The 25,546-nt window shown below is 37.7% G+C and overlaps 1 protein-coding gene across 1 annotated transcript in view; it reads left to right on the top strand.

The window, feature by feature from the left end:
- LOC125242606 (angiotensin-converting enzyme-like) overlaps positions 1-25,546 on the top strand; it is a 274,968-nt gene that overhangs the window by 219,710 nt on the left and 29,712 nt on the right. The window contains exon 10 of the mRNA XM_048151399.1: positions 14,373-14,513. Within this exon, the coding sequence (XP_048007356.1) occupies positions 14,373-14,513 (141 nt within the window). The remainder of the gene's footprint in view (positions 1-14,372; positions 14,514-25,546) is intronic.

Genomic DNA, 25,546 nt, shown 5'->3' with positions numbered 1-25,546 from the left:
TAATAAGCCCACATAAAAAGTGTTACAGATAACTTGTTTTGAAGGAAAGACCGGTTTTTAACGACGTCGTTATCAGTTGCAAAAGTCGTTTATTCTTTTTACTTAGACCTCTTTGTGATGCAACTTTTGTAAAAAGAGGAAAATGTCCACTAAATATTAACACAAAAGTATTTTAAAAGGAAAAATTAAATAACGGCCTCGTGTGGTGACGGGTTAAGAATTTCACCACCCCCTTTCTTCCCGTGGGTGTCGTAGAAGTCGACTGTGGGATAATGGGTTAAAGTGTTGCGTAGGCGACAGGCTGACAACCTGTCACTGCAATGTCACAATTTGGATTTCTTTCAACCCCTTTTTGCCAAGAGTGGCACTGAAACTTAGTAGTTCATGTGCTCTGCCTATCTCTTTATGGGATACAGGCGTGATTATATTTCATTTCATTTCATTTCATTTCATTTCATTTATTTTAGCATACATAAACATTACAGTGTTAACCAAAGCGCTTATATACTAGTCACCTTAACACTAAAAATACATTATTATTCATTACTGTATGTGTGTATGTAAATTAAATGAAAATATTTCACATTGATATTTCATGGGCTTCTAAAATGCAATAATTAGACACGGCAAAATACAGCCGGCGTATCATGCTCTCAATTTTATTACTTATCTATATGGATAAAGTATCCGTCACGCTTTGGCAAGTGTGAGAGTGACAGATGTCTTATTCACGTAGATAAGTAATAAAATTGGAAGCATACTACGCAGGCAGGATGAACTAAAACGGACCAGTCATTCTTTGCAGTGACAGTGCTGTGACGAACATAGGGGTGTTTCACTAAAAAAGCTAGCCATTAGTCGATATAAATAAGTATAAAAAAATGAAATAGCATATTTGAATTGACACAATGGAACTATGTACTTATAGAAATGTATAAAAATAATTTTGTCCAGTTTTTTTGTAAAATACCCCTATGTGCGCCGGCAGGATGAAATAAAAAGGACTAGTCATACTTTGCAAAGTCACTTTTGGGGTCATAATTTACAACTTTATTTATTGGACCAAAGCCGAAATCGCAAAAATACATTCCGACTGTCGTGATGCCGCTCACTTCTATGGAACAGGCAATTTTCTCACGATTTCAGCATTGGTTCCATATTAATAGTTCATAAATACCTTTAAAGTCACTATGCAGAGTATAAATGGTCATTCTTTTATTTCATCCTCATCATCCTCCTTGCGATATCCCGGCATTTGCCACGGCTCATGGGAGCCTGGGGTCCGCTTTGACAACTAATCCCAAGATTTGGCGTAGGCACTAGTTTTTACGAAAGCGACTGCCATCTGACCTTCCAACCCGACGGGTAACTAGGCCTTATTGGAATTAGTCCGGTTTCCTCACGATGTTTTCCTTCACCGAAAAGCGACTGGCAAATATCAAATGACATTTCGCACATAAGTTTCGAAAAACTCATTGGTGCGAGCCGGGGTTCGAACCCGCGACCTCCGGATCGTAAGTCGCACGCTCTTACCGCTGGGCCACCAGCGCTTCAATTCATCCTGTACAAATAAAATACAAGATGAGAAAATAAAACTCTTAACAGAAGTAAAATCTCATTAACATAGAGTCGTGCGCATCATAAACTAGGTTATGAGTTATGATATAATAAAATGTCAGAGCAAGTATAATTACATAACAGTTTCCTACTAGAAATAGAAACAACCTTGACCTAAGATCGTAAAATACGTACGTACGGATTTGAATCCTAGGCCACTCTAGAACCCTGTCTCATTTAAACCATGTTCTATTTGCCATAAGAAGTCACATTGACGTTGACTGTGCAAAGGTTCTACAGTGGCCTAGGATTCAAATTGGTTGACTGTACACAAACTCACGCCTGTATTCCCAAAAGTTGTAGGCACAGCTCATGAAAGTACTCAAGTTTCAGTGCCGCTCTTCATCATTTGTTTATTTTTTTCCTACTTATATCACGGCTTAAGATTCAAGAGAACTTTCTCGGACTTAAATGTCACAAAATGGATCCAATTATTTTTTACATAACTTAGGTACGCCTTTTTGGTCCACGTTAGGCGCTCAACCATTCCCCATTCAACGCAATTGTAATGTCCTGCCGTAAATGTATAATTTTGCTCTCTTGTGACACAAATAGCTTTTCTCACTTGCCCGTGGCCCGCGGGCCAATCATTTGCGTACAGCTTACGACACAGGTGTAATCACAATGTTTTACTTGTATTACACATTTCGTTACGAAAACTAAATTGGCGCATTGTTCGGATTTGAACCCTGGACCGTGCGAACAGGGCATCAGTTACATGGTACAGATAACCTGCTACTAGACGGAGTATTAAAGACTGTCTGCCATCACTACGCATTGGTTAGCAACGATGGTTCGTTCATAGCAACTTACATTTCACCTCTCATAGTCCTGTCCCCTTTTTGGAAACCAATAAGCCAATTGTTCCACCCGATGATGACTTTCAAATTGTATGTTTACTTAGCATTCTAAACTTGAACACGACAAAATCGGAGAATTTTACCCCAAGTCTGTACGTACTTCTAGCATAAAAATAATCCACGAAGCATAATCCATATACTATATCCATACTAATATTATAAATGGGAAAGTGTGTGTGTCTGTTTGTTTGTCCGTCTTTCACGGTAAAACGGAGCGACGAATTGACGTGATTTTATAAGTGGAGATAGTTGAAGAGATGGAGAGTGACATAGGCTAGTTTTTGTCTCTTTCTAATCCCCTACTTCCCTAAAATGGGGGGTGGAAGTTTGTATGGAGCATTCCGCAATTTAACGCGAGCGAAGCTGCGGGCAAAAGCTAGTAATAACATAAAAATAATTCAGTTTACATTCACGTTTCTTATAATTCGGAGATCATTAAATTATTCAAACGTAGATTTTGTTAGGTTAGACATGAGCGTATAAGGTGTGTAGTAATACTGATAATCAGACATTAATTTATTCTCATTTTACTGTTATTAATTCTGATTAACTATTTCAGCTGGCTACGTACATATTTCTTTAACGCGACAATGCTGCACCAAAATCCCTGAAAAAGTTACGATGTCTGCTGATGATCTCCGTGAACACATGCATAGTCCGTAGGTGGTAATCTACGCACAGTAGCTTTACGTAACGCCGTGGGTAAACGATATGGCTGATAAACGAAATATGCACCAGTTAATAGGTGTCAATTGATACTGTCAACGTCAGTTTCAATCACGGCTCGCTAGTTCCCACACTTACTTGTCAATTTCAATACTATTACAAAGCTATACGGGGCCCGGGGCCGTGCCAAGATGACAACATGAACATGACTACTAATGTGCCGACCGAAACTTTCCAAAATTCGGAAATTTTCACATAGGAACACTTCGAAAACTTTCCATACTTCGTATGGGCAATTGTATCGATGGAAACTTTCCATTTCATAAATTTAAATTCCCTTTATTTTTCGTGAAAGTTTCGTGAATTTTTCAAGAAATTTAAGATTTTTTTTTAAGTTTCCGCAACTTGCAATCATTAAACATGACTTTTGGCACCTGAGCGGGCAAATTCCTCACAGGTATCTGAATATGCTCTTTAACGCTTTGATATTAAATAAATAAATATCGGGGGACATCTTACAGAGATCAACCTGGCCCCAAACCAAGCAAAACTTGTACTGTGGGTGCTAGGCGACGATATACACACACATAGAAAACATCCATGACTCAGGAACAAATATCTGTGCTCAACCTGAACAAATATCTGTGAAAACCCAGGACCGCGGCTACTTCTTGAGCTCATAGGATAAAAGTAGTAGTCATCCCCGTCGTACACTCTAAACATCGGATTCTTGTCCACATGTGGGCCAGTTTCACAAACTTGAGTAACGTCTGATCAGAGGTCAAACGAAGATGCACTCAGAGGTCAAGTTACAACAGTTCGTTACAAAACTGATTAATAAGTAGATCGGTGTTTTGTATGTATCAACGTCAACATATTATTGCTTACTTAACCACTCCGATGTACGTTTTTAATACATTTATTGTACTATAGACAAAATTGTTAAGTATATTGATTATGTATTGTAAAAACTTGTTAGTGATATTAGTAGAATTTGATCACCAGTTCCGGGAATGGATGAGAAAGGCAATCCCGTCCCGAAACTGATATATCCCGAGAATTCCCGGGAGCAATCACTAGTGAGGATTGACACCTGTTGGGTAATTGAGGCACATTCATACACACACATAAAAGAAAGAAACGTAACTTTAAAAAAAATCTAGCGACGAATTCTCAAAACTAAAATTTACAAGCGGAAGTCAGATCTTTTTTTCAACTTGTCAGCAAATACTGACCACTTGTAATTGGTAACTTCGATAAATAGGCTAGTTTCCTACTAGTCAAAAATCAGCTTCTTTTTAAGAACTGTCAAAACGTCTTGCTAATATGGAATTACTATGAAATACTGAAGAGTGACGTCACGGTCAATTCATTTACTTTATATCTTTCTCTTTGACTTATTAAATAGAAATTATGCTTAGACATAACTACTATCCATATTTTCTTCTAATTATGTGGTGCTTTATTTTGTGCACTTCATAAAATATTTTATTTTAATTATAGGAAACTAGCCTATTGGCCACTGGAAGTGTTAAATCATTCGATAAAGTAATAAATAAAGTAGCACCAATGCGAACACTGTAATATCCGCCAATCAACGAGTGTTAATAACAATAATAACAGCTATTACTAATAATTATTGCCGTCCGCGACACTCAGCTTCGGCCTTGGGGCCCTTTCTAGTTTATGGTGTATTCGTGACGTGCGGTGTTACTCTGTAAAGTACAGTCAGCGTCGCACATAGGGGTATTTCACTAAAAAACCTGGCCATTACTCGATACAAATAAGAAAAAAAAAATTAAAATAGCATATTTGGATTGACACAATGGAACTACTTATAAAAATGTATATAAATAATTTTGGCCAGCTTTTTTAGTCAAATACCCCTATGTGCGTCGTGGATTTTAGAAAAATAAAAAATAGGGGAAAACGCTATTTTCATATCTTTTTTGCGATAAATTTTTGAGCGCAAACTAAACACCAATGTTACATTGATCGCCTCAGTCTTCGTGTACAAACTTTTGTACTATTGCAAAATTTATATTGAACTTTTATTGAATAACAAAAGGTTTCAAATTTTAAAACAAAATAAATGATCCTAGAACTCTGAAAGTTATCGTTCGGCTCTTATTTATTTATTTAAACTTTATTGCACTAATTTACAAAAAAAATGTGTACAAATGGCGGACTTAACGCCTTGAGGCATTCTCTACCAGCCAACCATTGGGCTAAACAGAAACCTTAGTTTGGTGCAGGATTTTTAAAATTAAATAAGAAAACACAAGTCAGTACCTTATAAGAACCTAAGTATTTACGAAAAATCGGCATCATGGATTATTTCAGCTACCAGAATTTTACTGCCAGTACCTACATCAATACTAATATTATAAATGGGAAAGTCTGTATGTCTGTTTGTTTGTCCGTCTTTCACGGCAAAACGGAGCAACAAATTGACGTGATTTTTTAAGTGGAGATATTTGAAGAGATGGAAAGTGCCATAGGCTACTTTTTGTCTCTTTCTAACTCGAGCGAAGCCGCGGGCAAAAGCTAGTATAAAATAAATATTAAAATTCCTTTGTTAGTAAAATTAAATAAATATTAAAATTCCTTAATTTGTTAGTTTTATTACGCCTAACCATTCTTTGAAAGTGTAACTATGAACAAGATTCTAATATCAAAATCCATCGAATCCGACCAATCAACGATCAGCATTCTCAACACGTCTGCCAAAGTTACGTATACAAACAAACCTACATTCTAATGCATCACGTCCAAGCCAAATTTACCATCATACAGAACCTTATAAACTTAACTCTAAGGTATATTTTTTCACGTTTTAAGTCTTACTTTATATTGGTTTTTGGATAAGGTGTGTTCCTCATTTCCGATTCGTCTGGAAGGTATTTTTCGCAATTTAGGAAGCTAAGACACCTTTTTAGCAGTCGGAATGCAGACGCAGTTGGACTTTAATGAGTGTACCGTGGGTGTTCCGCTGAATTTAGATCATTTTTTAGCAGGACCGCCTGGTGGTAAGTAGTCTAGCCTTAATACGCTTGTAACAGCAGGAGCGGTAAAACATGATTGCCGCGATAGTATCTCGTCGCGACATAGATCACACATCTCTTTTTTTTTAATCATATTTTTAAAATAGCCTAGGCTATATGATTCACCATTCTCCTTGCGTTATCCCGGCATTTGTCATGGCTCATGGGAACCTGGGGTCCGCTTTGACAACTAATCCCAAGATTTGGCGTGGACACCAGTTTTTACGAAAGCGACTGCCATCTGACCTTCCAATCCGAAGGGTATTAACTAGGCCTTATTAGGGTTAGTCCGGTTTCCTCACTATGTTTTCCTTTACCGAAAAGCAACTGGCAAATATCAAATGCTATTTTGCACATAAGTTTCGAAAAACTCATTGGTACCTACGAGTCGGGGTTTGAACCCGCGACCTCAGGATTGAAAGTCGCACTCTCTTACCGCTAGGCAACCAACGCGTTTACACTATCGACTAACTTACAAAAAACATATAACCCAGCTATAAACATTTACTTTATCTGCACTATTTATCTACGAGTTATACAATCTAGGCCATAATTAGACTATCCATCTCAGAGTAAGCAGCCGTGAAAATAACTCTAGGTGTAAACTAGTTCAATTAATCAATATAAAACCAGTTTTTGATGGTTCTTTTCAGTTCACGAATCATTAATGTACAGCCACACGCTAAGGCCGAGTACCTGGATTACTAAATGGACTGAAATGATATGGAATCAAATGGTACTTAGGCGTTGCATGTGCCTGCACAGACTGCATAAAATAAGGTGGGAGGCGATAGCAAGGAATCCTATTGGCCTAAGTCCCTACTTCCCTAGCCCTAACTTATTCTATGACAAGGATGTCTGTACCGGGAGACCTATCGGTAACAGACGGATTCCCTACGGGGGGGGGGGGGATCAAGGTGGTTGGATGGATACTTGCTGCCGATCGCCCAGGCTCAGACGACCGATTAAGGCTAAAGGAGTCTTATGCCACAGCAAGGGTACCTGTAGACAGGTGGTGGATGGGAGTCTCTACTCTCAGAGTGTCGCCCTGAGCAAGCAGAGGTTTTAGGTATGGAGGTAGTGAAACACCAACGGACAATTGGTATCTGATTTATTTACAAATTATATTTCCTTATATATACAATATTACCTATAGCACACATATGTAAATCTTATTTGTATTCCATCCGTGTAAAGTGCAACTACTACACTATGTTTGTGCTGGCTTATGAGCCAAAACCAGCCAAAACTTAGAACCTGATCAAAACACTTAATCAGTGTGTTTGTAATTATCAACTAGGTGGGCCATTTTTTTTCGTAACGTTGTCCGCCCCACTTTTTTGTAACATAGGTATTTATTACGCGATTTTAACTCAGAATCGCGAGGTCTTTCAATCCTGATTGGAGAAAAAAAAGGTCCCAAGATCTCCATACGATCTCCGTTCATATGCGCATTGTAATATGCCTACTTGAAAAATAAATATTTCATTTTCATTTTCATTTTTTTTACGTTTTCAAACCTTCCATTCCGTTACCGCCATACAATGTATGTAAAATGTATGAAAAAATGGTAATGGAATGGGAAATAATCTTGGGACACTTTCTTTCTCATATTAGGATTGAAAGAACTCGCGATTCTGAGTGGAAACCTCATAAAATTTTCCAAAACCCAAAATAAAGAGGGGTGGAAACTTTGAAAAAAATAGCCCAGGTACTTCATCTAGGTTAAATTCATTTGAAGAGTAAAGATGTGTTTTAATTACTTATAAATATTTATTATAATACATACAATACTTTTGAATTGAAAATAAATGGATTGATATTTTATTGGGGATGACTATGCTATGCGTCGAGAAAATATATCAGGATGTTTCGAATGTATATGCAATGCATTCGAAACGTTAAAAGCGCGTGTAAATTCGATTAAAAAAATTGTCTCGTTTTAAATTAAAATTGTTTAAAGTGAATTGTGTGTTTGTTGTTTAGAAATGCAGTTGCGTTTCCAATAGAACTCACTTGACCCACGGTGTCCGAGATGTGACTTCACAGTGTATGAAAGATACATAGGTATCACTATTTTCTTTGTGGTACCTACTACATTTTGCGTGTGTCTATACGAGCCCTATTTACAAAAATCAAGCTCACTGAAACGATTATGCTACGACAAATAAGCGAAATAACTACAGACACATTTTCTTAGAACGTTTTTCTGCAGCTATAACTACTTCACGTCCATGACAACTAGAATGCTTAAGTATTTATGTGGAATCCAACTAGAAACCCATCAGTTAAGTACACACGTAATATACCGACGGGCCCGACGGACTGGACAGGATAAACGAGGAGCGATAAAAACTGGTTACTTCATCGGTTGCATCTGATCTGGCCCACTGTGTTGCGTCAGAAGGCTGCCATCGTACAAGGACTTGGAAGACTGCTACAGAATTATCTAAAGTGTTTTGCATGGCGATGAGGAAGAAGTGAAAATAGTAATCGTGTATTTATTACTTACTGAGTTCAAAAACTTTTATTAACAAATATTTAAAGTCACATACAGGTCGAACGCGATTAATTAACATTATTTTACCTTTTTAACCGACTTCAAAAAAGGAGGAGGTTCTCAATTCGACTGAATGTTTTTTTTTTTTTGTATGTATGTTATTCGATATCTCCGAGAATCGTGGACCGATTTTCAAAATTTTTTTTTGATCGAACCGGTATAACCCCGAGATGGTCCCATTGGTACCAAGTCAGGGTCTGATGATGGGATCCTGGAGAAATCGAGGGAACTCTTCAAATGTTATAGGCACATGTAATGTTTTTAGTCTATTTTTCAAAGGTACACCAGTATTTACGTCTGATGGTAATAATTTTATGTGGCTGAGCTGATGATGGAAGGTCAACTCCTCAATGGTTAGGAGTTAAAGGATAATTCTTTCACTACTGTACATGTATTCGGACTGATACATATAATATCACTAGGAACCACTAAAATCAACAAATAAATAAACTTTTTAACAAAAAATAAAACCGCCTTCAAAAATAAGCGCGTTACAAAACACGGAGAAACTAAAAAGCCAAAAATAATAAACCTTTCAATTCAGATTTCTTATCGTATTGCAATAAGCTAAACATCCAAATTATAAACAAATCAATTATTTTTGGAGTCGGTACCAGCCTGTGTATGGTTGGGTGGGGCAAACAGGCAATAGCAAGGCGACGAACAGGTCTGGTACCGACTACAAAAATAATTGATTTGTTTATAATTTGGATGTTTAGCTTATTGCAATACGATAAGAAATCTGAATTGAAAGGTTTATTATTTTTGGCTTTTTAGTTTCTCCGTGTTTTGTAACGCGCTTATTTTTGAAGGCGGTTTTATTTTTTGTTATTTCCCAACGTTTCGGCCAGGTTGCACTGGCATTTATACAGAGTGGGGCCTGTAACCAAGGTGAAGAATTGAACTGTAGGCTATTCTCCTTATACTGGCAATATCGGGTAGTTTTGTGGTGTTTACATCTCCGGTGACACTTTGCTGCTGGGACGTCAGTCTTCCGCGACCACGGCCAGTGCAACCTGACCGAAACGTTGGGAAAAAAGGTAAAATAATGTTAATTTATCGCGTTCGACCTGTATGTGTCTTTTATTAACAACAACAGTAATATAGGTACCTATACTAAACAATTCAAACTGTAACGTTAAAACTAAAATTAAACCTAAATAACAAGCTACCTATGAAAATACTTTACTACAAAAAATAAAACATTATATTATAACGTCAGAAAAACAAAATCATGAAAAATCAACCCGCAGAAAATCACGAGGTTCATACAAGCGTTAAACACGTGCGTATAAGCTGTTTATTGAAAGAGCGTAAAAACTAAACGTAGCACGCATGTAAACTCATTACACGCTTAAACTTTCGTGAGACATATCCAAATATTTAATGAATCACTCCTATTACATGCCTGACGGGCATCCTGAATGGCTCGTTTGTCGCAACAGTCGCGGTACAATAATGTGTGTAGTACCATAAATTAAATATAATAAGATCATACCATCCCATACATTAAAATGCGACCGCCTACGAACGCGCTTACACCACCACACATAGATGGCGCTACAAAAAAATGCCTTGTTGCCACCGATTATTTGTAAATTGGCAATAAGTGTCGATTCCGAGCCGTAAATCTATGTCAAAAGTGACACTTAACGCCATCTACAAGTATAATCGAAAGCTACAAGACATTTTTTTTGTGGCGCCATCTATGTGTGGTGGAGTGTAAGCGCGGTCTTAGGCGGTCGCATTTTAATATATGGGATGGTATGATCTCGTTATATTTAATTTATGGTAGTACCTACACATTTTCAAAAGGTTGCAAATCTTCTATTTTTGTTCGAAGCTTTAAAAAATAGGTGTACCTACTTAGTTTTCTATTTCCGCACGCAGTATCTTCTCAGCAATTTAAGATTGTCTACTATAAGAGCCATGTTTTACTGTATCCATTTATCTAAGATTTTCCCCACTTTCATCAATCTTTTCAACGCATTTCGCATGACAGACGCAACACTTATTTATTCCTCTCAATGCCCTAATAAGTGTCCAACTGCCACGCAACAACTCATTGAGGCACGGGATTTCCTTACTGAATGAAATTTGTAAGTCTAACGCGGTCTACATAGAATCTGCTTTTATGGAGACTGGTGCAATCGTTAGGTTGACCTATAAAAGGTGGTTTACCTAGATTTACAATGGATTACTTATCAGAAATTTACAATTTTTTTTCTTTTTCTTTATGTTGGCACAAACAGTCATTACAGAAGACTCAGAAGAGTTACATTGAATTGTATTACATTTAAAATAGACAATTAAATGCAGTGCCAAAATCGTTGTAGAATTATAATTACATATTTTTGTTGCAACGGACCTGAGTGATGAAAAATGTCAAATTTTCGGCGACATGTCTGGATTGTTAGTGACATGAAGCCGATAGTTTCGGGATCAAACCTTAGTGAGGGCATTTATTTATGTGGTACAAAAATGGGTAATTTTTCTTTTATGGCATATCAGTTAAGTGTAATTGGATGTACTGTATACAGAAACAGCATGTTATCAAATAACAAGCCAACATAGAAGCATAGCTATATTTATTACTTCCTATACCTATACCTACCTACTATACCTACATCAAATTATGAAAAAATATAAAGTAGACAATATTTGTTTGCAGAAACGGTCGCAACGTATCCTCGTAAACGTCATTTTAGATTTTTACCACACAAAAGCATCAAATTTGAATATTACAAAAAGATTTTGCAATTTCAAGCAATTTGCTGTATCTAGTAGTATAGGTACAAAAGGGTTGAATTTAAAATCCGAGTTAATAGTTAAACTAGTCATATATTTTAAACCATCAATTGCTTAGGTAGAAGGTAATTACATCCCTGTTACCAAGTCACTGTTGTCAAAGACAGGACAGGCTGGATGTAATAATGGCACCGGTACGACACTAGCGGACAGAATCCGGCATAACCACATCGCGTCGCGCCGTCACTATAAATCAGAGCCGCGTGAGATCGCAACGCGGTTAGACTCCGTTAGAGCCAAGTTATAGCAGAGTTTAAACGCCAATTCAGCAGAGAAAAAAAAACGAATGAATCAGCTTCCTAAACGTCGAATCAGTCAAATAATATAGTGACAATTAGTAGCAGTGGAGCCAGTTATAGCGGGTTGTTAAGCTCAACCTACAGACAAAATAGTAGTAAAAGAGGTATTAGTAACAAAAAAAAAGAAAATGGGTAGTTTCGTTTCTAAATCGAATCAGGCATATAATAATTATAGTGGCAATTACAATTGTGTTACCAACTGAAAGTTGTCAAAGACAGGACAGGCTGGATGTAATAATGGCACCGGTACGACACTAGCGGACAGAATCCGGCATAACCACATCGCGTCGCGCCGTCACTATAAATCAGAGCCGCGTGAGATCGCAACGCGGTTAGAACACGGGTTGGGCCCTATTGTAGCGGAAACTTTATAAATATGAAAATAGTAGTCGTAGGAAGCGCTGGTGGCCTAGCGGTAAGAGTGTGCGACTTTCGCGCGGGTTCAAACGCCGGCTCGTACCAATGAGTTTTTCGGAATTGATGTGCGAATTGTCATTTGATATTTGCCAGTCGCTTTTCGGTGAAGGAAAACATCGTGAGGAAACCGGTCTAATTCCAATAAGGTCTAGTTTAAGAATTTGGAATTTGGAAGGTCAGATGGCAGTCGCTTACGTAAAAACTAGTGCCTAAAATCTTGGGATTAGTAGTTAAAGCGGACCCCAGGCTCCCATGAGCTGTGTCAAATGCCGGGATAACGCAAGGAGGATGATGATGAGTAGTAATAGGAATCTAAAGTCACTATAAAACTGGGAGCCCATATACAAAATGTACTTATCACGCAGTAGATGCACGTCATCATAGGGACTATTAACTGCTTATGTGAAGAGCTTGAGAAAACACTAGTAGATAGAATCCGGCATAACCACATTATGCGTCGCGCCGTCACTATAAATTAGAGCCGCGTGAGATCGTAACGCGGTTAGACTTCGTTGGGGCCCAGTTATAGCGGTTTTTACCGCCAATTCAGCAGAAAAAAATGTAGTCAAAAACGAATGTATCAGCTTCCTAAAAGTATAGTCCGACCTGCGAAAGGATTGTATCCGGCCCGCCACTGGTCTTTCCAAATAGTGTGTTATACGGCCAGTGTAGTATTAAAGCATTTTTGTTGTAAATCTGGCCCGCCGCTATAAAATCTTTCTTATTTTGGCCCCCAGTGAAAAAAGTTTGCCCACCACTGCTTTAGTCCATAGCTTTCACCCTAAAAAAAAATCAGAAACATTTATTCAGCAAGTAGGCCACAGGGGCACTTTTACATGTCAACAATTACAATAAATAGTATGAATTCAACGAAAGTACGAGTTACTATGATTAATAAGAGATGTTAGAGATGTATAGAGTCTCTAAATGTCAAACTACATCTAAAAAAAATAAACATGATGAAGAAGAAAAAATACAGACTGATACAAATAAAAGATATAGGTTCATTGTATATTCCATTCCATTCTCAAAAATAGTCATCTGACTTTTTCCTGCGTGCTTATAAGACACGGGGACGGGGGGCACTATTTCATTAAATTGTCAAAAGGACTATGTGTTCTTCTATCCATGCAATATAATGTGTAATTTTCTGGAACACTAAAAATCTCCCCGCCGACAGTGGCGCCCCACCCGTCCTATTACACACCGTTACCAAATAACTTACGATTTAAAATAATTCACCGAAGTATGAGGTAATTTAATTCATGAACGACTGATTGATGATCATATTGTATGAATTGATTCAATGATTACATAGTGCTTGCATAGTTAGAGCTATTTATGCCCTTGTAAACCGATCGAGTTATGGGTGAAATTAACAAACATTCATCGAAGAGGCGTAATTTGTGACGTATTGTGAGTCGGACCATTATAAGTTTTCATGCCAAATGCAATGTCTTGTGTTTGAATTATTTTCAGAATTTGTATTTACTGTTGTGTCTTTTAACTTTATAATTTTGAATTTATTGTAAAGAAGTCAAGAAAGTTAATGAGTGTGGCCGGCTAGGCGTACTACAAAAATACTTAAATACTTACATAGAAAACTCCTATGAATCTTGAAAACATACCTGTGCCTATCACACAAAAAACGATTCGAACCTAGAATCATCCGATTCATAAACAGGCAAACTGGGATACTATTTAATTACTAGGTGACGATTCTGACGAAATTATTTAGTAAGTCCATTAACATGACACCCATAGAAAGAAAGAAACTTCATTGTTTACAAGTTTCTTTTTTTTTAATAGCCTGCATTAGTCTCCCACTGCTGGGCAAAGGCCTCCCCTCTCTTCCTCCACTTGACACTATCACTCGCATTTCTCCACCAGTTGGGAAAAAAATTCTCCAGGTCGTCGCACCATCTCCTTTTCGGTCTGCCTGAACCCCGACCTACACCATCTATGGTACTCCGTGGGTCCCACTCGGTAACCATTTTGGTCCACCTTTCAGGATGCATGCGGCAGACGTGTCCAACCCAGTCCCACTTAAGTTATTGCTACCTTAACCACCCTAAACTAATCAAGTTCTCTTTGTCCACAGATACTTCGTCAGCACAGTGCTTCAGTTCCAGATCCACCGAGCATTATGCGAGAGGACGGGACAGTTCATCCCTGGAGACGAAACCAGGCCTCTTCACAAGTGTGACATCTACAGGAACCCTGAAGCCGGAAGGATTTTGACGTAAGTCTTTTTTAGGATTCCGTAGTCAACTAGGAACCCTTATAGTTTCGCCATGTCTGTCTGTCCGTCCGTCCGTCCGTCCGTCCGTCCGTCCGTCCGTCCGTCCGTCCGTCCGTCCGCGGATAATCTCAGTAACCGTAAGCACTAGAAAGCTGAAATTTGGTACCAATATGTATATCAATCACGCCAACAAAGTGCACAAATAATAAATGGAAAAAAATGTTTTATTAGGGTACCCCCCCTACATGTAAAGTAGGGGCTGATATTTTTTTTCATTCCAACTCCAACGTGTGATATATTGTTATATAGGTATTTAAAAATGAATAAGGGTTTACTAAGATCGTTTTTGGATAATATTAATATTTTCGGAAATAATCGCTCCTAAAGGAAAAAAAAGTGCGTCCCCCCCCCTCTAACTTTTGAACCATATGTTTTAAAAATATGGAAAAAATCACAAAAGTAGAACTTTATAAAGACTTTCTAGGAAAATTGTTTTGAACTTGATAGGTTCAGTAGTTTTTGAGAAAAATACGAAAAACTACGGAACCCTACACTGAGCGTGGCCCGACACGCTCTTGGCCGGTTTTTTTATTATAAGAAAAGAAACTTACAGTAAAGTTTTAAACTTGTCCGCCAAACTGCACAGCAGTTTGTCGGCAGAAAATTTATTGTACCCTCCACCATTTATGTAGAAAAACTTCTTTTGTATTTCATTACAATGATAAAATAATATGTAATTTGTACATGCAAGTATGTCCTACTCAAGGTATCCATGCACTGATCTTAAAAAAGCTAAACGACTTTAATCAGGTACAATGTTGGATTCGTACAATATGACTGTTGGATTTGGAGTAAAAATATTTTATTAAATCTTGCTTACCTAGGTCTTCGTTCGTTTCTGAAGCAAATAAGTAGTAATGCAGCAGATAAGTGGAGAATAATCGTTCCATAAACTGCAGTATAACAAAGGCTACCTTCTTAAAAAGGGAGAAGTAGCGTTTTTAGGTTTATAATAAGATCTTTGAAAGCACGTGATTAAATGAGACCACACCGTATCATGGTCGTGTTTTAGTCACTTGTAATTGTGTCGCTTTCGCACTTACAATACCTAAATACTTATTAGAACGTGACATACATGATGTTAAATGATAGACAGCCATCAATCTTAGCCCTACTGATCTCCTCATAAGTATAATAGGTATAGGAATTTTGAGAGGTTGTGATAAGACAGTGTTAGTTCCTAAAACTTCAATTGAACTTTGCGATCCCATCTTATTTTCTGTCCTGCTAGAATAACGTGTCTCAGCTCTAAAAGGCGCAGATTATGTGTTTGTTACAATAACCCTTAATGGCTGCTGAGATCCATTATAATTGTCTCACATTTGTACATCTAATTTACAATTGATACGGTACCCATTCCATAATTTAAAAAACTTATCTACTTTAGATCTCTGACATTTGTGGTAAATTTAGTATAACAATTACTTACCGCGTTCTTAACACCTTCAAAGCGGAAATCAATGCCTTAAACACAATCCAATTTTCGATAAATCGATCACGAACACTATTGCATTATAGTTCCTACAGATCTAATCTTTAATAACTATTGTTCTTCAAGGCCAATAGTACTATGCTCTATATTGTTAATTGTTTCTTTCGGAATTCTTATTGTTTCTTTTTCATTAACGTTTTGTGAAATTTGGGTTTTTTCCCACGCTATTCTTATTGTGTCAGGTGTGAGGTAAAGTGTATGTTGTTCTTTGGTACAAGTGTAATATGTGTAACATTGTTAGTGTCAAGGAGTTTTATTTCATCTTGTGCATTTTCATAGTGACATTTATACATATATGATTCCACTATTATTCTGTTCGTTCTTTCTATATTTTTAACACGCTTTTATTAGGTCGTCGTGTATGTAACTAACTATGTAATGGAATCTGCGGAGGCTAATTTAACCATCTTCCAAGGATCGTAGCGTAATGAAAATTGGCAGCTGTATGTAGTTCTGATGACAATACAATAATATGATACTGTTGAACTGATCTGATGATGGAGCCCGAAGATATGAACTGGAACTACATGATGGAACATCGTATCATAGCTGTTTTTGGGTTTCTTAGAAAAGTCTTGTAATGAACTTAGACTACGATTAGGTTTCAAGGTCTGATGATGGAGCCGGAAGATATGAACTGGAACTACATGATGGAACATCGTATCATAGCTGTTTTTGGGTTTCTTAGAAAAGTCTTGTAATAAACTTTGACTACGATTAGGTTTCAAGGTCTGATGATGGAGCCGGAAGATATGAACTGGAACTACATGATGGAACATCGTATCATAGCTGTTTTTGGGTTTCTTAGAAAAGTCTTGTAATGAACTTAGACTACGATTAGGTTTCAAGGTCTGATGATGGAGCCGGAAGATATGAACTGGAACAACATGATGGAACATCGTATCATAGCAGTTTTTGGGTTTCTTAGAAAAGTCTTGTAATAAACTTTGACTACGATTAGGTTTCAAGGTCTGATGATAGAGCCGGAAGATATGAACTGGAACTACATGATGGAACATCGTATCATAGCTGTTTTTGGGTTTCTTAGAAAAGTCTTGTAATAAACTTTGACTACGATTAGGTTTCAAGGTCTGATGATGGAGCCGGAAGATATGAACTGGAACTACATGATGGAACATCGTATCATAGCTGTTTTTGGGTTTCTTAGAAAAGTCTTGTAATGAACTTAGACTACGATTAGGTTTCAAGGTCTGATGATGGAGCCGGAAGATATGAACTGGAACTACATGATGGAACATCGTATCATAGCAGTTTTTGGGTTTCTTAGAAAAGTCTTATAATGAACTTTGACCACGAATAGGTTTCAAGGTCTGATAATGAAGCCCGAAGATTGGCACTGGCATTCCATGGTGGCATATCGTATCATAGTTGTGGTTGCGCTTGTGAGAAGGGCCTCGTAATGAACTTTGAACGTTACGTTTTCAACGTTATAACAGACCTATTATTGACCGAAGCGAAGCGAGGCCTAAGTTAGGTTAGGGTTTCCTTGCGACCCTTATGAGCGGAAAAAGGAAAGACCGAATAAGTATCTAAACTATTAAGTCAGGTAAGGGTCTTTTTTGTGACCCTTAAATATGTAGCCCAGGTCGCGGGCTAGCGTCCACATGCAAAAGAAAAATTGATAACAAAAGCAAAATTGGGAGCGGGGGCGAAGCCCCCCGCAAAAAAGAAAGATCAACGTAGTGTGTAAAATAAGTTGGGCTAGGGTTTTTTTGTGACCCTTAAGAGCAAAAGTAAGAGAGGCTCGGGGGGCGAAGCCCCCCGCATAAAAGAAAGATCAATGTAATATTTAAAATAAGTTGGGTTAGGGTTTTCTAGTGACCCTTAAGAGCAAAAGTAAGGGGGCTCGGGGGGCGAAGACCCCCGCATAAAAGAAAGATCAACGTAGTATTTAAAATAAGTTGGTTTAGGGTTTTCTTGTGACCCTTAAGAGCAAAGAAAGGGGGGCTCGGGGGGCGAAGCCCCCCGCATAAAAAAATGATCAATGTAATAATTAAAATAAGTTGGGTTAGGGTTTTCTTGTGACCCTTAAGAGGAAAGAAAGGGGCCCTCGGGGGGGCGAAGCCCCCGGCATAAAAGGAAGATCAATGTAATTTTTAAAATTAGTTGGGCTAGGGTTTTCTTGTGACCCTTAAGAGCAAAAGTAAGGGGGGCTCGGGGGGCGAAGCCCCCCGCATAAAAGAAAGATCAACGTAATATTTAAAATAAGTTGAGTTAGGGTTTTCTTGTGACCCTTACGAGCAAAAAGGGGGCTCGGGGGCGAAGCCCCCGCAAAAAAAAGGATCAACGTAGTATGTAAAATAAGTTGGGTTAGGGTCTTCTTGTGACCCTGAAGAACAAAACTAAGGGGGGTTCGGGGGCGAAGCCCCCGCAAAAAAAATCAACGTAGTATTCAAAATAAGTTGCTTTAGGGATTTCTTGTGACCCTCAAGAGTAAATAAACAAAAGGGGGGCTCGGGGGGCGAAGCCCCCGCATAAAAGAAAGATCAACGTAGTATTTAAAATAAGTTGGCTTAGGGTTTTCTTGTGACCCTTAAGAGCAAAACTAAGGGGGGTTCGGGGGGCGAAGCCCCCCGCAAAAAAAAATCAACGTAGTATTCAAAATAAGTTGCTTTAGGGATTTCTTGTGACCCTCAAGAGTAAATAAACAAAAGGGGGGCTCGGGGGGCGAAGCCCCCGCATAAAAGAAAGATCAACGTAGTATGTAAAATAAGTTGGGTTAGGGTTTTCTTGTGACCCTGAAGAACAAAACTAAGGGGGTTCGGGGGGCGTAGCCCCCCGCAAAAAAAAATCAACGTAGTATTCAAAATAAGTTGCTTTAGGGATTTCTTGTGACCCTCAAGAGTAAATAAACAAAAGGGGGGCTCGGGGGGCGAAGCCCCCGCATAAAAGAAAGATCAACGTAGTATTTAAAATAAGTTGGCTTAGGGTTTTCTTGTGACCCTTAAGAGCAAAAGTAAGGGGGGGCGAAGCCCCCCGCATAAAAAAAAGATCAACGTAATATTTAAAATTAATTAGGTTAGGGTTTTCTTGTGACCCTTAAGTGCAAAAGTAAGGGGGGCTCGGGGGCGAAGCCCCCCGCATAAAAGCAAGATCAACGTAATATTTAAAATAAGTTGGGTTAGGGTTTTCTTGTGACCCTTAAGAGCAAAGAAAGGGGGGCTCGGGGGGCGAAGCCCCCCGCATAAAAAAAAGATCAACGTAATATTTAAAATTAATTAGGTTAGGGTTTTCTTGTGACCCTTAAGTGCAAAAGTAAGGGGGGCGAAGCCCCCCGCATAAAAGAAAGATCAACGTAATATTTAAAATAAGTTGGGTTAGGGTTTTCTTGTGACCCTTAAGAGCAAAGAAAGGGGGGCTCGGGGGCGAAGCCCCCCGCATAAAAGAAAGATCAACGTAATATTTAAAATAAGTTGGGTTAGGGTTTTCTTGTGACCCTTAAGAGCAATGAAAGGGGGGCTCGGGGGCGAAGCCCCCCGCATAAAAAAAAGATCAACGTAATATTTAAAATTAATTAGGTTAGGGTTTTCTTGTGACCCTTAAGTGCAAAAGTAAGGGGGGCTCGGGGGGCGAAGCCCCCCGCATAAAAGAAAGATCAAGGTAATATTTAAAATAAGTTGGGTTAGGGTTTTCTTGTGACCCTTAAGAGCAAAGAAAGGGGGGCTCGGGGGGCGAAGCCCCCGCAAAAAAAAATATCAACGTAGTATTCAAAATAAGTTGGTTTAGGGTTTTCTTGTGACCCTTAAGAGCAAAAGTAAGGGGGGCTCGGGGGCAAAGCCCCTCGCATAAAAGAAGATCAACGTAATATTTAAAATAAATTAGGTTAGGGTTTTCTTGTGACCCTTAAGTGCAAAAGTAAGGGGGGCTCGGGGGGCGAAGCCTCCGCATAAAAGAAAGATCAACGTAATATTTAAAATAAGTTGGGTTAGGGTTTTCTTGTGACCCTTAAGAGCAAAGAAAGGGGGGCTCGGGGGGCGAAGCCCCCACATAAAGGAAAGATCAACGTAATATTTAAAATAATTTGGGTTAGGGTTTTCTTGTGACCCTTAAGAGCAAAGAAAGGGGGGCTCGGGGGGCAAAGCCCCCCGCATAAAAGAAGATCAACGTAATATTTATAATAAATTAGGTTAGGGTTTTCTTGTGACCCTTAAGTGCAAAAGTAAGGGGGGCTCGGGGGGCGAAGCCCCCCGCATAAAAGAAAGATCAACGTAATATTTAAAATAAGTTGGGTTAGGGTTTTCTTGTGACCCTTAAGAGCAAAGAAAGGGGGCTCGGGGGGCGAAGCCCCCCGCATAAGAGAAATATCAATGTAATATTTAAAATAAGTTGGGTTAGGGCTTTCTTGTGACCCTTAAGAGCAAAAGTAAGGGGGGCAAAAGTAAGGGCTTTATCAACGAAAAATTTCACGCCACACCACTGCTAAGCACGTCGCGAAGGTCTACAGATCCCAGAGCCACTATCAGTCTTTTAGTTGCTTAGCAAACTGTCGCGTCCACGTTCCATATCCAGGTTCAACCCCACGCAAATATACTAGAGAGCGACTGAGAAAATTTAACCTTTTGTCTCTTTCCTACTCTGTAAGATGAAATCCTTAAGTTCTGTATTGCATTAATCTTCAAAATAGCGCAGCACTATGAAAAAATGTTTAAATGAATGACTTTATTGCGATAAACTTGGTACCTATACATCGTGGTATTAATTCTTATTAAGTAGCAATACGTGTTAAGCCACAAATGGCTTGCGAAATTCGCCTACTTGAAATAATATTTTCAGTACAGATGGTGTTTTTTTTACGCACTAGTGCGAGAAGTGTTTCATTATATGCCAGGTCGAAACTTCGGAGGTCCATCTGTACTGAAAAACGTCGTTTGATACACGTGCGAAAAGGGAATTCTTCCTCTTTTTCGCACTTGTATCGAAATGTACTATTTTGTTTAAATTTTAAATATATTTCATTATTAACGACTAAAAAATATAAAATAAATTTATAGTTTAAAAAACTCTAGAAAAACACGCTTTTATAAATGCACGTAAAAGCCAAAAATAAATTATGGATCGTTCAAGTTGTCTCTATTGCTGGGATGAAGAGTAAACTATGTGCTTTTAATTATAATATTTGATTGTAAAAGCGTGGGGCGCTGTAACAGGAAAACTTTTTGTATAACTTGCTGAGAAATCAAGTTAAGCTATATTACGAGAAGCAGTTTACACAGATTGGCGCGCTAACTGGACTTGCAGCACGACTGCAGCGCCCCACGCTTTTACAATCAAATATTATAATTAAAAGCACATAGTTTACTCTTCATCCCAGCAATAGAGACAACTTGAACGATCCATAATTTATTTTTGGCTTTTACGTGCATTTATAAAAGCGTGTTTTTCTAGAGTTTTTTAAACTATAAATTTATTATTCTTATTATGAGCCTATTGTGCCCCACTGCTTGGCCAAAGGTCTCTTCTTCCATTCTTCCGGATCTTGGGCTACTGCTAGCCAATAATATGTATGTCTACAAGATTCCAGTAGGTTTTTTTTTTTATAATTGTAATACTGAAAGTGGTTTGAACTCAATATCAGACTAGCATAGGTATCTTCACGCGCGTAAAGGCTTGTTTTTGTTGCGAATACTAAGTACGTATGAGCTTATGCTCAGGTGATACTCACCGCCCTAAAATAAAAATTATATTGAAAATTAAGATTTTGATAAATCCTCCGACCGCGACATAGTAAGAACACTCCCGATTAACTCAGCTTTCAGACAAAAAAAAACTAAATCTAAATCGGTTCATACGTTCGGGAGCTACGATGCCACAGACAGACACACACAGAGACAGACAAACATGTCAAACTTATAAAACCCCGTCGTTTTTGCGTCAGGGGTTAAAAAGACATTATGGTTCAGTCGAAGGGTATTACAATAGTCATATTATCAAAACTGCGTAATACTAAAGTAAAGCTTTCTCAAAGTGAATGACTCTTTTGAACCTTGGTCAACCAAGGTGATATACATACACAGAAACAAAGAAAAAAACGTATTAAATTAAATGTCTGCATTTACGTCAACGCTGCTAATGTTAATAAGGGAAGGTATTTATACTTACTTTCAAATACCTCTGTCGTAATAACTTTGTCATAGAAATATAAATTGTAAATGAAATAGTCGATTTTTAACCCCCGACGCAAGAACGACGGGGTTTTATAAGTCTGATGTGTCTGTCTGACTGTGTGTATGTGTGTCTGTCTGTGGCGTCGTAGCTCCTGAACGGATGAACCGATTTAGATTTAGATTTTTTTTAAGCTGATTTAGTCGGGAGTGTTCTTAGCCATGTCTGATGGAAATCGTTCTTACTTAATTAACTCATTAACTCAACTGCATTTGCGGTTGATAAAATTATGTATCAACAACAACCGATAATCTTATGTGAGTGTGTTTAGTAAAATGTCCCACTTTGTCGGTTACTATTAAGGCGAAATTTACTCGCAAATAATTAATTTATTTATTACTTTATCTTTATATGAATAAAGTGGCAAAGCGATTTTAGAGCAATAGACAAAGTGGGACGTTTTCCCGTGCACAATCACATATGATTGATTGAATAAGGCCATATCGAATAAAACTGGAAATCGCCAAAGACCAAAACAAGTTCCACCAAATTGAGACCAAAAACCGCCGATAACCTAGACCTTGGTAAACCATGACCAAATATGATTTGATTTAAAAGGCCGCAGTGATCAATTTTATTGCTACGATATTGTTTTATTTTATAGGTATAACCAAAGAGGATCGAGTATTATAGAGAGTTACTGTCAAAGTAAAATGTGTAATCACAGTGCATAGGCTGCCATCTCTTGACACAGGCTTAAAACTTTTGAACCTCAGTTTTGACAATTTGGCCCATATTCTTAGATATACATACTTAAATAGATAAATACATACTTATATACATAGAAAACATCCATGACCCAGTAACAAATATCTGTGCTCATCACACAAATAAATACCCTTACCGGGATTCGAACCCAGAACCGCGGCTTAGCAGGCAGGGTCACTACCGACTGAGTCAGACCGGTCGTCTGGATATTGTGGATGCTCTTATACGGTTTCTGTATATTACGTGAAATAGTTACTCAATATTATTTAATAGTATCTGAGATCATACAGAGTGGGGCCTGTAACAAAGGCGAAGAATTGAACTTTAGGCTATTCTCCTTATACTGATCAACATTTGTTCGGCGACTTTTAAAAATAACTTGTATTTTGATTTTTATCACCCTTGAAAGTTTTTTCTAAGAGGTAATGTATTGCGAATTCTGTTAAGTCTAAAGTGTGACAGACAACGTCAATGACAACAATAATGGCGTACATTGATGCTAATATTTATTTTGTATGAAAAATTAAAAATTTAAAGACTTCATAATTTTTAAAAGTCACTGAACAAATGTTGATCAGTATAAGGAGAATAGCCTACAGTTCAATTCTTCGCCTTTGTTACAGGCCCCACTCTGTATATCATCAATGGCTTGATTTGCAAATGTTACAGAACAAAACACATTTCAATGATTCCATTTCATAACTACACATTTCTAAAACGTAACGAATGATAGAAATAACATTTCTAGGACTTGAGTTATACCTACTAACTTGTATGCTTAGTTTTTTTATTTTATTTTGTTCCTTGGGCATGTGACGCATGCTTTTTTTATACATATATGTGTAGCCTATATTGTGTCCCACTGCTGGGCAAATTCGGCTGCCCTACGCAGAAATCAAGTATCTCAAAATTTTCCAAAAAATGGTTTTTTACATCTTTCGATTCAGTTTTTCAAAATACATCTCTTAGTATTTTTTTGAAATTTTTATAATGTATATTTTTCAAAATACAGAACTTTAAAAAATTTAAGTATCTTTTTTTAACGGGGTATTCTACGCTAAAGTCAAGTATCTACCCTATTTCTATCTTGAAATCGAGTATCTTGCGAAAGATACTTGCAATTCATATTAGATGGCTAAGTTACTTGACTTCAGAGTTGAAATATTGATATTGATTGCGAAGTTACTTGACTTCAGCGTAGAAATATTGATATTTATTGATAAGTTACTTGACTTCAGCGTAGAACTATTTATATTCATTGCGAAGTTACTTGACTTCGGCGTCTATCATTTTGTTATGATGTCAAAAGCTTGTAATTACTAATACATGTATTAATTTGGGTTTCGGGTAGAAATTGTCTTAGTATTAAAAAACAACCAGATGTATCTAAACAGTAAAAGCACAAGGAACTTGTCTTATTTAATATGTAACTTCTTTTATACAAAATACGAAAATACATATAACGAACACACGTTTACATAATTATTGCATGTTGGTTAGTTGATAAATAGGCTACTAGCCTCGTAGTCAAATCAGCTTCTTTTTAAGAACTGTCAAAACGAATTTGAAAGACTTGCTAATAATGGAATTTATATGACATTGAATTGAGTGACGTCACGGTCAACTCAGTAACTTTATACATATATTTCTACCCTGGCTTATCTCATAATTCTTATGCTTTATTTCCTGCATGGTATAAAATATTTTATTTTAACTACAATCAAGTTCCCTATTAGATATTATAATTAAGGAAGACTATAACTTTCATTATTTTTTTTGTCTTCCGAGTATTTAGGCACCTACCTACTGTACTTAATTAATATTGTGCGTTCCACGGGAAATCGCTTTCGAGGTTTTTTTATTATTTAAATAGTCTCCCACAACGTAAGTACTTGATTAAGTTTCAGGAGTATTTTTGAACTCTTCGTGACAGATAAACCTCTTAAACCTATAATCTTTCTTAAGATTAAGAACTTGCATTCAAACACAACCAGAGCTTCTTTTCCGTGTATTACTCAGTGCTGGCAACACCGGCGGTGAGCAAGCATCTTTGAGCGTGTTTGAAATTCATTTTAATCATAAAAAATGGATCAAATCGAGTTAGATCGTATAAAAAGTGTATTTCAAATTGTCCTTAAACCTATAGAATTGAAAATTTGTGACATATTACAAAAAATTGACTTTATGAACAGTGAAATATGTGAACTCAAAACTGTAATAACCTCTCAAAATGGCGAAGTGTCAACATCAACACAAACTGTTCGAACACAGAAAACCACGCAAAATCCAATGCCGCTGCGTACCTCAACGCCAACTAACTGTCCCGGCCCTGCTCCCGCAAACGGACGGGCGAAACCACAGCGCGAATCTGCATTGCGCGCGAAGGAGAAGATTGCGAAACCTACCAAACCGCCAGCTGGTCAGACAAAGCGGACCGCTCAGCTCATGGAAAAAACCAACAACAAACAAAAAGAAACTGACGCCGGCGCTAGCCAAATAAATAATAGCCACACAAATGCTAAGCAGGACGTGACAGTGAACACGCCAACTCTGTTAAATATGACTGAATCAAGAAATGATACGATTGAAG

This window comes from Leguminivora glycinivorella, chromosome 3 (genome assembly GCF_023078275.1).
Source record: "Leguminivora glycinivorella isolate SPB_JAAS2020 chromosome 3, LegGlyc_1.1, whole genome shotgun sequence".
In the NCBI taxonomy this organism is placed as follows: domain Eukaryota; kingdom Metazoa; phylum Arthropoda; class Insecta; order Lepidoptera; family Tortricidae; genus Leguminivora; species Leguminivora glycinivorella.
This window is presented reverse-complemented; position numbering and strand designations above follow the sequence as displayed.